The following is a 14,393-nucleotide window of genomic DNA, read 5'->3' on the forward strand; positions in this document are numbered from 1 at the left end:
TATTTATTTATTTATTCATTTTGGGAGAGCATCCCGATAAATGCTAAGCTTATTTCAAAAGACTCCATGATTAAACATCCGGCTAATCTTGGAGCATTCCACATAAAACTCCACAGAGCATAAATCCATTTACTGCAAAATGTGAGTGGAGGCAAATACAGAATGTGAAGATGCTGTCAATACTTCCAAAAGGAGTGTGATATTCGCAGCTCAACAAGGTTACAATGTGTGAATTAAGTAGTATGGGATAGGAGAAAATGCTTTTAGGCAAATACACAGAAATCTAACGTATAGAGTTTAATCTAAAGAGTAAAAAAAAAAGGTCTAGTGTCAGTAACTCCGCTTTTGACAAAGACATTTACTCTCTTCTTTTGGGTGTTTCTATGAGACCTGGAATCCATACGGAGGCGAAGGGGAATCACAGCAGCAGTTTTTCAACTGTTATTTCCCTTAAAGGGGGACTGGACTAATCCACTCAGACACGGTGGCTGAAAATATCTCGTTGACTCCATTTTGCTCTGAAACCTCTGTCAAGGAACTATGAAGTCAAACAATATCCTTCCATATACTCATGCCCTAGAAACTAATCGTATTTTACAAGTTTTCGAAATATCTACACAGCCCCTTTATTTACTGTATTTTCTTTTATCGGAAAATTGCTAGACGCTTTTGAATGCAGCAGTAAATTGTGTTATTAGTAATATCTTTCTCAGATTCAGGCAATTTTCTGGGATTTCTGTGCAATTTCTTAAAAATGTCTCACAGCTTTTTCACTGATTTTAATGTGACTTTCTGCATATTTACAATAGTGTCTTCTAATGGCAACCAAAAATAAGTCAGATAATTTACCGAAAAGAGGGACTGCTGAACATTTACTCATGAAATCAATTAAATATCATCAACAGCAAAGATTTATATCAGACTTATACAAGACTATTATCCATGTTTGGAATGACAGAATAAAAAATATAATGTATCACAATGTTTAACATATTGAAAACCTGCAATGCAATTCACCCTTGGACAATACTTAATACATTTCCATAAAACAACAAAACACAATTACCCCTATGTGATTTAGTGTCTTATCTTTTTGACAGTAATCTTCATAGCATAGTTATATGGTCATAAAGGGATGGGAGTGGTGTGTGACAAAAATCAGGGAGCTTTAAAAGTCAGCTTCTGATTTAATGATTGTGGTTGATGATGATGACGCTCCTTGTCCTCCTACAGCAGAACATCAGCATTTCTGCCCTCAACCTTATGGGTTAACTTATACGCTTGTCAACACATAGACACTGAAAATAAAAATTCTGGGCAGCATCAGTGGCTGCATACAAACACACACACACACAAACATGCACTGACATGTGATGGACCTGATTTTGCAACTGATAAAACATATGAGTGTGATAAGAATAAAAAATGATTGCACTGCACCTACTTTTGATGACAAAATGAGACACCTGCATTTTAACACCCTTACTAAAACCAGAAAATAACTGAAGAAAGAGAATATTGTAGTAGAAGGAGGCACATAAAAGACTTTGTGTTGTGGAAAAAAGCAGAGACAAGTAGATGGAGGGACAGTGATGCTGTTGTTAGCTGATAACCTCCCAGCCTCAACACTCTGAGATTCCCTGAAGAATCCAATATGGTTCTCATGGTTTCACACACACCTGAAAAAAGGAAAACTTGTTTTAAGTTTCATGAAAGCTTGGACCCGAGAACCCTGATGGACTGCTGAAAAGGAGGCCTAAAAACAGGCTGTCCTAAATATGAGGAGGCTTGTCACAGTATGTGGGCCAGATCATGTTCACCTCTGTGAAGAACTTAGCAAAAAGACACAGGAAACGCAGAACTAGAATTAACACTTTGTGAATGTCTGCCTACAGCAAGCTAGAAACGGTGAACATCAAATTATGACGTTGTGTAACAAAAAAAAATTAAAAAACACCATATGTTGACTAATTTTACGCTCAATTTTGAGCTTTTCATGACAAAATGAGCAATCAATAACCATGCTTATCGAAGACTGGTCATTCTGGAACATCATGGTTTTTCATTGAAGTTGACTATTTTTTTAGATAGAAAATGCAACAAGGTCTTTGTTTGACGTTTTCAAGACTCATCGCTCCTTTATTGTTATTTAATCCCCACTTATCCTGCTCTCAGGGTCGCAAGGGGAGGTCCTATCCCGGCTGTCATTGGGCGAGACCCTGGGTTCACCCTGGACTGAAGGCCAGTCAATCACAGGGCCACATATAGAGACATTAGACCATTCACTCTCTTGTTCACACCTCATACAGAGACATGCATCTACAAAATCTCCAAGTAACTTATTCCAGGTTTTTGAACTCTTGAAGGTAACTGGAGAAACCCACGCGGGCACTGAAAGAATATGCAGAGTCCGCACAGAATTGAGGTGAGCGCTAATCATTGCGTCACCATGCTGCCATATATTATGTTCATTAAGGTAAAAATTTACATTACAATCAGTGACATATTATGTGTAAATGTCACAAAGGTTGTTAATTGATTTTTAGGGGGGTTAAAATAATCTTGCATGGCTGAAAATGCTGTATCTTGTATTCAGACTCAGTCATTACCATGGTCAGATATTGCAGCGTCAGTTTGCCATTTGGACTCGGCGTGCAGCGCATCTTCACCCCCCACTTTTCTAAGTCTAACAGCTCACCATGCAGAGTATCACCACGACCATATGAGAATACGAAGAGATAACTGTGAGACTCCAAGAGTGTGACACTGAATGTGGGGGAACTAACAGGGCTGTTTAATTATTTATAAACCGAGATTGTCTGTTTATCAAACTGATGCTTGAAGCGTCAACTATGATTAGACTCAAACAATGAGCGCCGTCTCTCATCACTACTGATGCCGTTTCCGATAGGCAAAGTGGGAAGTCTGAAAAAGGCCATTAGATAGGCTTATGTCTAGTGGCGATGGTATTGATATGATGAAAATGTTGTGGTTTTGGAGGGGGGGATCTTCTACTAACCACTGTTTATTCAGATTGAGGCTGAAGACTTGGTTTAGGGTTCTAGTTTGCATTTCTGGATTTAATGTTTTATGCTCAACACATTTCAGGGCAGATTTAGGGTCAGTTGATGTTCATTGCAGACCCCAAACTCCTCTGTATTTGCTGCTAAGTGTTTCTTTCTTTTGAGTTTGTATCAGAACTTGTAGGTTTACGGTTTACAGTTAGTAGTTATTATCATTATGGACCATAATAATAATAATAAATAATAATAATAATAATAAAACGCACCAAATTGTAAACTGTGATCAATGATTTCTGATTCAAACTCATCTTCTGAGATTTGAAGGTTTCTACTCTGGCCTTTACAGTGGAAACAAATTACATTTTACTTGCTGTGATGTATTATAAAACGTATAACAAAACATTCATTTGGGATTGTGGCTGAAGAACAAAAAGAGACCTTCAATGTCAGAGCAGCTGCCTTGATTAGAACCTGGACATTTTTTGTCTATTTGTCATATATCTTATAAATTTTGGGGAATTACTGTCGTGTTTAAGTGTAAATGAGAGCTGATATCAGTGCTTGTCTGGAGCCCTCAGAACTCATGTAGAATATTTTACCCTGTCTGAATCTGCAAGTTGGTTGTTTTAATGCTGCGGGGAGAATCAATGGCTCTTTCTGACCTGAGTCTGTGTTCATTGCCCAGGTGATTTCTTTATTAATGAGGCATCATATTGGAAACTGTTGCTCAAGGCATAAACCACATGTGCTGCACAGTCCTTACTCATTCTTTTTTTCCAGCACTTTTTATTCATATTTTCCAGATAGGTTAAACAAAATTCATAATTTTCCCATTCAACTGATGCTTGACTATTTAAAAGTGTTCACTGGTCCTTTCCTTCATTGTCGATTATCCTCCACATGGGGTTCCACTCCCAGATTAGTGCTTTTGACCTATCTCGTTATTTGCAAAACGGGATAGTAAATAAATACGTTGATTTCGTCATCTGAAATAAACACGGCAATATGGCATTAATGACAGCAAACATGTGCAACACAGAAACTTAGGAATAATTCCTATCAACTGGTGTTCCAAATAAATGGTCATATAGATTTAACTGACTAAAACTGACCCTTTCTGGGTTTTGATGTTGACTTTTTAGAGGACTTAAATCCAACACTGGAGTTTTTAATTTAAATTTAATTCAATTTAAAAAGAGTCTGTCATATACTTGACATTTTATAATGAACAGAAACATTAACTGGGACTTTTTGCATACAAATCTTTTTTTTGATTGATTTATTTTTGGATTGATTTAAAACTGTCATTGATCTGTTTTTGAGTAATTCTCTTTTTGGTGATTTTTAATATCCTGATTTTTAGAAACATTAATAAGCCAGAAAAGGAGGTTTTTCAGTTTCAGCCCAGTGAAGTTACAGACTGAAAAAACACAGCAGAGAAAACTAGCATATCACTTTTGGAAGGAAAATGAAGATGCATTGAAATCATTTTTTACATATGGGAATGTTCTGTCTATCTTCAAAAATGCACCTTTGCTTTGTAATAATAACCTGATAAGTCACAAGCTCTCTCAGCAACATCTGAAATTATTTGGATCCTAAATGTCTGTCTGTCGCCACCTGTCACCAGTTTTCTCCCACTTCACGCTGAGCAGGTACAATCAACATGCTCTCCTAAACTGAGAGCACAGACCCTCAACTGTGCATGACACAAACCTTATTTAGATTTGTACTGAAAAGTGTCTGAAAGCCGTGCAGCCCTTCACAGCTTGGCACGTGCAATTCCACAAACCTTTTTCACAGTGAGGTGCGTTTGAAAATTGAGCGCCGATATCAACATCTTTATATAGTGAACCTTAAAAAGGTCCTCCAAATGCTATTTGGAACTTCTCTCTTTTGGCAGCATTTTGTATCGATTAATCCTATTGTGACGAACTCTTTTCAGTGAAAATAGCGCCTCAGAAAAGATTTGGAGCCAAAGGAAGAGGCAAATGTGGCAGGAAAGCCATTGAGCCACAGGTTGACAGGTGTAACAGTCTCCCACGGGAAGTTTCCTGAGACATTTTGTGAGCATTAGAGCAAAAGTGTGTGGGGAATCTGAAAGGAGTAAGATGATGGGTAGTATGGCATGGAAAGGGAGGGTGGAGGAGGGGATTCACTTGTACTGGGGCAGCAGCCAGATGCTCCAGTTTCCTTGACAGAAATAGAGGTCAAGTGCAGCTTTATGAAAAGATAGCATGGGGAGAAGCAGAGACATAAAGAGAGAGATAGCACATTATCACCTTTAACTAGCGGTAGGGGATACACAGTATAGAGTTCCCAATCCTTCTAAGTTTAGATAATAATGAGAGGATAAGACTGGATCGAGGAAAAGGCAGAGAGAGGGGGGAGATAAAAGGCTTTGCAAGGAGCCTAAGAACATTAATAGGTGTAAGTGATAGGGAGGTTGTGGGACGGGATAAAAATAAAAACATATGTTAACTTAGTAGGGAGGACAGATGGTAATACGGTGACTTTAGCTTATGAGGAGTGCTAATAGATAGAAAGAATCTACAGAGAACACATAATGATCTCAAATAGTACATCTGGGAGTGTGAGCCTTGCCTAATTCAGGAAAAAAAAGGAAGCATAAATATATATTAGGGGTATAGCTATTAGACTGGGGACTCCAGATGAAAAATGGCCTTGTGTATAAGCATTTCAACCCACAGTGGGGATCCTCCAGGCCCAGGTAATGATTTTCTCTAGGTAAAATATGCAGCAGACTAATGTAGAAAAATATACACCACAGAACCCACATATCCCTTTGTTGTGAGGGCTCACAGGGAAAGTGGCAACATAGCTGATTTTGATTTTTTTTTTCTGCTCACAGAGTTTAGTAACAGACAGCTTTGGGAAGGGTTGACAAGTGTGGGGATGCAGCCACTATAATTGCCAAACAGTACTAGGCACGCATGACATTGTGCAAACAACAGACTTACAGACTTCAGTCAATAAATCCTACATCACCAGGAGACGAGTTCCAAAAGCTTGCAAGAGAGAAATGCGGGAGAAAGAATTGATGTGTAAATATGCTAATACACGGGAGCAAATTGAAAATGAGGAGGTGTGTGCATACAATTTATAAAATAAGAGATCACTTTATTTGGAGCTCATCCTTAAGTCCGATGAAATGATCTGATCAAACCATGTATTAGCCTGTTTCTTACAGGAAGTTTCATGTCATTCACCGAATGAATAAATGAATGAATTTCACATAATTTAGAAGCCGAATTTTCAATACTGATGTAGGACAATAAATCTGCTTATGCCTGGCCAATCATCTCCGATAAAAACTCACACATTACATTCCCTGTGTTTCCAATGTGTGATAAGTAGTATGCATAAATTGCTTCTTTTGTGTTGGTGAATTTTGTCCTGCTCATTCTCTGGACCGCTCTGGCTAGTTTACTTTACTGCAGATTACTTTAAGATTTTAGTGACTTCTTTGTTTTAAAGATGATTGTGAGAGATGTGCATTTCTCTTTCTCTCTTTTGTATAGATGTCGGCAAGACACTGAGTGTGTGATGAGTTCCCACATTTCTTTTAAAAAGACACCAAATGTAACAATGCAGCTCATCAAACTGTTAGACTTTATGTATACGCAATATACTTTTGAACAATAACAAAGAAATCATTTACGTCAAGTTTTAAGTTCGTCAGCTATAACACAATATGTTACATTTTACAAACCCAGGGTTAAAGGGTGCACAATTTTCAACATCACAGTTCTGAGCTTATAGAGTAATTTTACAAGGGTTTTCACACTTATGGAAAAAATGTGTTCACTTTAGCCTCTAGTAAAGGCAATAGTAGCACCACAATATTTACTCGAAAAAAAATTAATCAAACACACTTATCGAACATACACACACAATTATCACATAAATACATTCAGATTGTGTTGCAGTTGATTATTTACTTTTTTTAAACAAGAGTAAAATAAAAGGCAGATTTATTTCTAAGTACTACAAGGGGAAGAGTGCATACCACTTTTCAGACAGAGAGAGCCTGGCTGGGGGGAGTTTATTGTCCATTTACTGCACCACGTCTCTCTGATCTAAGTGCCCGAAGAAACAGGACATGGAAATGTATAATTTTTCCAAGGTGTGTATTTTGTGTGTTTGTGAGCAGAAAAAGGGCTGTGATGTGAGACTGCATGTAAGGAGGTATTTCAAAGAAGAGCTATTCTCTCCTCCCCGGAGGTTTGCTTTGTGTATGTGTGTGTGTGTGTGTGTGCGGGCGCGGGTCTGCACACATACAGTATGTATGTGATATGCATGCAAATGTCTCTCTGGTAACCCATCTGCCTCTGTGCTTAATATTCCCTCATGTGCGCCAGCCTGTCTGTGTCTGTTGACCAGCGTTGAGAGGCAACAAGGATGTAACATCATGGCCTTCAGGCTTCCAGTACAAAATATAATTCTGTCCCATAGACAAAGGCCATAGACAGTTGAATCAAGAATCATCATGGCTATTTATCCACATTCATCTAAGCTGCACTGAATTTAACAGCTTTCTGCAGGAACAGCGGGTGTTATCGCTTGTAGAAATAGCTTTGCAATCAGCTAACATGTTAGCTACTCATCTGTTTAGGGTTTTACCCACACACATCAAGGCAAGGTCACTGACAGCACATTACTCTGTTTTGTAATACCTAGATAATTTATATTATACTGTGTAATTCTGCATCTGTCTGCTTGAATCACATTTTCCAAACACACTCTAATTCAATAACCCAGCTTGAAGTCAGTTCCTGATGACACTGAAGCAAACATCAATGAATCCCTTTTTTCAGATGCTCCCCTCTTCCTCTACTATATGATTTGCTGAGCCGCATATTTGGGTGATATTCATGCTTTTCAATGTCTTTACCCCCAGCTGCGTCACCAAGAAAGCTATTTTTCTTGCATTTTGAAAGGTTCTTCTGTCACATAACTGGGGCTGGCACTGAAGGTTTGTCCCCTGTTATCAGTGCTAATGAGAAAATGACTAGTGCTTCGCTGATGGAGCGAGAAAGCCTTGAAAACAACACATCTAATTCATTCCATATGAATAATGCCTTTCCTGTTTGCACATGCATTCTTGTCATTTATGCAAACGACATTGGTTTTAATGTGCTTTTTAACGATATCTTTAAATAAAACCTTGATTGTTGTGCTTGCTAACAAGAGCCAGCCATCCATCAGCTGTTTCTCTCACTCTAACAATGCTCTCCACATGAGGGAAAACAAGATGTTCCCACCTTGCAGCATTTTAAATTTTCAATAGGTAATGATATGGTTTGTTACCAATTTATCCAAGCCTTCATCTCTTCCCTCTCACCTTCTGAGCCTTTTTTTCCTTGATAGGGCAGCTGGTTGAATTGGATAGTCTCAATGTCTCGCTTCGCCGCATGTACAAACCTTTTTTGGCAACTATGAGCAGCCCAGTCAGCCAAAGAGAGGCTTTTCTAGTCTATATTAATATTTACCAGACTCGGAAACAGAGGCAGATGTCAACCATGAGGCGATCTTTTCATGGGTCTTGATGACAAGCCCACTCTTGTACTGGATTACAGCCTAATCCAAGCATCAGATTTGTGATGGTAAAACATTGTGTACAAATGCAGAGGAAGAATCCCCTCTGCAGTGGCTTTCTCCAAAATAGCAGGAGACATTGGAGCTTGGGGATAAAAAAAAGATACTAAGGCAGTTGAGGGTAAATATATATGGTTACGGTATATTTGGTCTTATTGCTGTCTCATCTGGAAAAATGTCTCATTCAGCAGACTGATGTGCACTGCAAGTTTCAGGCTGTGGGATTGGGGGACTCAAACAGGGTGTGGGAATGATGAGACACAAATGAAGGTGTAACTAGATAGATTATCAAAATAAAAATTTTTAAAAATCAGGCATATTTAACTTTATCCTTCATTGGTTGACAAGATTAAAAAAGGAGTGAAATAATGGGAGACACAAATCTCCAGGGGATGAAACACTGGAAACTTGGAAGCCCTCATTTTGACATTTCTTTTAATTGTGGTTGGGATACTTTACATATTTTTACATTTCTTTTTGGTGGTTTTAAGCATAGCCTCCCCCTTTCGACAAGAAGTTTTGTATAGGGGTACCAGCACATCTACAGCTGTGGAAGTGTGTAGTTTCAGCAACGGACAGCTCCTACACCATTGGGAATAGCAGTTTTTAGTTTGGACAACTACTGCTCCTGTTTTATACATTTATATAGGCATACACCCACACACACACACACACACACACACACACACACACACACACACTTAAGGCGTGCATTTAGATCACTTTAACAAACAAAGCTGTGGAAATCAAAGTTTCCTTTCACAAATAAATCACAGTAGAAGAGTAGTAGTAAGACTTTTTTTTACACTGGAGTTCACACTGGAGTTAACTTTAGGGGTTAATACACACAGTACAATACTTAAGACAACCTTTATATTTTGACTTATTGCATTTCTTCTTGCAAACTGGTGGGATTATCATGTTTTTATACAACTACAAAGACATGAAAATACTTATTTATTAAACATATTTGCCTGTTGGTTTGAACTGCAACAGGTTCAGTTGAACTTTGACGTTGTCAGCGCCTGGGAAACATTCAAGGCATGAACTTTTCTTCAGTTTATGGGAATCTTCTTATAATTGCCAATTATGCAGTGTTTTTAAGCAATTCCAAGAAATTAATAGGGAAGAAAAGGATGACACCCAACTCTACTGGGATTTCCCAACAGCAAAGCTGTTCCAAAACTTCTACTTGGAATTAATTGGGGAAGCCGAGATGGATGCATTTCTTTTTCAGTCAGACACTAATTTGGGTTTACACTGATTAAGCTGTCCATCGCACCGCCAGGAGACCTCTGTGCATGTGTGAGCTACTGTGTGCTGGAGTGTGTGTGAGAAGAATCTCTAAGCTTAAGGATACACCAGCAGCAGCGCCGGTGATTCATTGAGAGGACAACATGAAATAGCTGTGAAGAGCCAATGACATTTTGAGATTACAGATGGGAGAGAGATCCTCCCTGTTCTGTCAAAAATTAACAAGGACATAACCGCAAACAATCTCAGCCATTATGTCACCGGCTCATTCCTCTGCCGCACGCCAGGATAGTGGCTAATTGAATATAGACGTAAAGATGGAAGTGAGTAATGAGACATGATCAGACAGGGTTTTTGACTCCTGTCAGCACTTTCTCATGTTAATGAATTTGAAAGAGTTCACAAAACGATGGTGCAGCATCTTGTTAGAAGTGCCTAAGATGGGTCATGATGGTTACTTTGAGATCCAGTCATGGAAAATCATCACTCTAGGCCCACATGAGAACGCAAGGTGAATTTGAAATGTAGGGCTGAGCCTGGGCAATAAATGGGCATATTATATTATATTATATTATATTATATTATATTATATTATATTATATTATATTATATTGTATTATATTATATTATATTATATTATATTATATTATATTATATTATATTATATTATATTATATACTGTATATACATATACATTTTTCATATCGTCCTGGGGACAATGGGAGGCACATATCATCAGATATATTGATATTTTTGACAGAAATTAGCACTGGACCATTTGTTTATAGTGACCTGTTCTTCGGAAATCCTCAAATTCTATGAAACTCAAGAGGGGATCATCGCCCACAGTACTGTTCAATATACATGACCATAATACTTGATAATAAGATATCTTATTACCAGCTACAAGCAGGGTGGCCTCTTACGGTGGCTAATAATCCTTATATCAAATCTGCTGCCCTTTTGGTCCAGGGTTGCGAACTCTCAGCGAGCTGACAAGAGCAGCTTTTGACCCGAAACCCCAAAACTAGCAGCTGGGCGGATCATGTGCAGGGGCAGACAGTGGCCTGACAATGATCTCTCTCTGCAGGCTGTGTGCTGTCACCATGAATACACACCAAAATTTGTGTCTTACGTATCAGCATAATTCATCTTTTTTGCCAATAGTCACATATCCAGTTTAGATTCATGTTTATGCCTCCAGGTGTTATGGCTGCTTTCTGGGAATAATTTTCTTCTTTTTATTGTTATTTTTATTTATTTATTTTTATGTTACCCGGTGGCATCCATGACCTGACTTCTAGATACACAGAATATAGGATCTGGGCCCATCATTTTCCGATCCTTTCCTAATCAGCCATTAATTTTGACATTTTTTTGCATTTTCTTTTGGCAAATATCAAACAGGAATTGTACAAATATTCTGAAGGACTCCATGCCATGCACCCCTTTCACATGTGTCCCTGGATTCTCACCCAAAGACCTGCTTGGAGAATCCAGCCCAGATTTAAGTGTATATAAGAGAATGTTGTGTTGTATGATTTAAAGCTTGCTTAAAGCTAATATATGATATGGTAGACATAAAAAGCTCTCTCTCCTATTCTACAATAGGCCTCCCTAACCATTTTTGGTAGGACAGACAGCAAAAGCAACCCTATGATGGCATTCAGATTGTGGGTAAGACCTTGATATGTAAGAGGCTGTATCTCAAAGAGGGTTTACTCGAGATACACAGTATCACCCAGCGTCATTCACTCTGCTCTTTTTATGTCTTTCACCACTACAGATATGAGAAAATGACCGGAGTAAATACAGCCGAGTCTTTAAAACTCAGCCAATCAATAAAAAAGCCTTCAGGTGTGGCTGAAAATGAGTGCAGAGAGGACCGTCTTGCTGAGAAAACCTCAGGATGTAACAACATGCATTCAACTGAACTGGGAAGTGTGAGCTGCGGGGCTATCTAAGCCTCAGTTTGGAATGAACTGAGTCGTGCACGGGGTGAAGGGGGGGAGAGTGAAACATGTGCCCGGTTCATTTCAGTACAGATTGTACTCCAGTTTCAGTATGTGATGTAGAAAAAAAAAAAAAAAGCTTTGAAAAAAAAAATAATTTAAAAAATCCACCTGACTTGTGAGGAGCAAAGTCAGCAGCCAGTCACAGCTGGGGCTGTTTCACAGAGAGAGGCCAGGATGAATCTCAACAAATGCATTTGCTACATATTCTCAGCCTTTGGGGCGAAACTCTGAGAACAGCCGTCACGCGTGACCCCCTCACCCCCCTCCTTACACAAACACACACACACACACACCTCCACCACTACCCACCCCTATGAAATGCCAGCAACTGCGTCTGTCTGCACTACAAACACTTGGCCGCTGAGAAGCCCCTGACTGGAGATAAACGGCGCCAAGCCGGAGTCACATTTTACTACGGCTGCAGCTGCTACATGACACAGATTACGCACAGAGATGCATCTCTCTCCCCTTGCTGATCCACGACGCATCAATTTGCGTGGACGGAGAGTGTGTGTGGGGGGTGGGGGGGGCGAAATTTGCGGACCGAAGATGTCGAGCGTCGCAGAAGAATCGATGACATCATGTCTGTTGGGGGTGGGGGGAATGTAGTTTCCCGGGCTATGAGAACAGATGCCCGTCTGGCCTCCAGTTGCGGAGTTGGGGTGTTTGATGCGGGGAGAGGGTGAATCGAGGCGACCGTGTGCGCTGTGATGTATCGGCGCGTCTGACACACGCACTCAGACAGCCTCACGCACACGCACGCACACACGCACCAGCCTCCTCCTCCTCCTCCCACCCCCACCCCCTTTTAGGTGGGGAGGGAGGGGGGAAATTGCCCTCTTCCTTCCCCCAGACAAGCGCAATGGCGCACTGTGATGAAGCACTCGCCAGGAGTGCGTCTTTCCGTCGGCTTTTACCAGACGCCTCACGTGGAATCCAATTTGTCCAATGCAAAGCGAGTTAGCAATTTGAATTTATTTGAAATATGCATGGGAAGCATTGTTGGAGAAGAGAGAGAGTGGCGAGCGTAATGGCATCGGTTGTGATTTTCACCCCGGTCATGTACACAACGGGTTATACCAGGTGACAGCCGGGACGAGAGAGAGGGCTGAGTGACTGGAGCAGGATTCGCTCTGTCAGGTGTGCGAGTCGGGGTTAAGTGGTTCTTGTAAAGGCTAAACTCAAAGTTCGTCTTACCTCCAAACTTGTCCCATCTGAAATACGTGTATGAGGGCCTGCCAGATCCAGACAGAGAGGCGACAGCACTTGTCTCTTTGCAAACTGGCCGTAGCTCTGCGACTACTCAGCCCCTCCACGGAGCCCAGTCCGCCCCCGGTGTAATCCTGCACAAACCACCTGAAGCTCAGGATCTGGACCAGAACTGAGGGCACCAGGACGAAGAAGAGGGTGAGGCCCGACCACAGAAAGTCCTGTTTGTGATAGTAATCGACAGCCAGCCACAGATCGGTTCCCACGTCCCAGAAGAAGACCAGCAGCGCCAGGATGATCCACAGGCAGTCCAGCCAGAGGCGCTCCTCCTGCGGTGGCCGCTCCGCTCTCCCCTTCCCCCGGAGGTAATGCAGGCAGGCGCTCCTGCAGCCCCAGTAGCACGACGAGGTGTTGCAACAGTGGCAGATGTGGAAAGAGCTGCCGTTCCGGGTGTCGTCCTCCCCTGTTCCCACCACCTCGTCCAGGTTGCGCAGCTGGGCGAAACCGGTGACGACCCCGCGACCATCGGATTTCGCTGCCATCTTTCCCTCTGATGTTCCCACCTCCTCCGGCTTCCGCGATTCGTGACGACACTTCCCTGACACCTGTTTTGCACCCCAAATGTTGGAGCCATCTAAAAGCGGGGTGTCAGCGCGTCGCCGCTGCTCGCTCCGTGCCCAGATAGCGCGCCACTGGCACCGCGGACGCAGCACATTTTCCCCTCTCTCTCCCTTTGCTTTCTCTCAGCCGCAGATCTGTTCTCTCTTTTTTTTGTTGTTTTTTCTTTGTTGCTTTTTTTTTTTTCTTGCAAAACCAACCCCCCCTTCCTCGATTCGTTGTGCAACTGCAAAGTGTCACCTGGGCAGTAATCGCATCCCCCCACCGCGTTTCAGTCGTGGCCCCCTCTCTGCAGCTCCAGCTGCAAGCCAAGAGCCGTGAGCACACCGTCCCTCCACTATCCCGTGCCGACGTAATTCCTCCCCCTTCATCCCTTCCTCCCTCACTCACTCACCCCCTCGCTCTCTCACGCACGCGTACGCTGTTTACCGCTTCTCCCTCCCTTCTCTCATCCCCCGCCCCCCCCCCTTCCCTCCCTCCCTCAACGTGGTTGCCATCTAGCGTCTCGTCGAAAGCCGCCGTGAACTTGCAGGACCGCATGATGTAATGCAAAAGTGCATTTTTTTTCGGTTTCTCAGTGCGCGGACACCTTCGGAGGGAGAAGTCAGTGCATTATGCCACCCCCCCCCCTCCTCCAATTGGAAAGTGACTTTTA

The 14,393-nt window shown here is 41.5% G+C and overlaps 1 protein-coding gene across 1 annotated transcript in view; it reads right to left on the reverse strand.

The window, feature by feature from the left end:
* xkr6b (XK related 6b) overlaps positions 1-14,048 on the reverse strand; it is a 52,713-nt gene extending 38,665 nt beyond the window's left edge. Inside the window, exon 1 of the mRNA XM_086166834.1 lies at positions 13,109-14,048. Coding sequence (XP_086022960.1) covers positions 13,109-13,662 — 554 coding nt within the window. The 5' untranslated portion in view covers positions 13,663-14,048. The remainder of the gene's footprint in view (positions 1-13,108) is intronic.
* Positions 14,049-14,393: the final 345 nt, after the last annotated feature.

Source organism: Fistularia commersonii, chromosome 20 (assembly GCF_037954325.1).
Source record: "Fistularia commersonii isolate RoL2024-O1a breed Wild chromosome 20, RoL_Fcom_v1.0, whole genome shotgun sequence".
In the NCBI taxonomy this organism is placed as follows: Eukaryota; Metazoa; Chordata; class Actinopteri; order Syngnathiformes; family Fistulariidae; genus Fistularia; species Fistularia commersonii.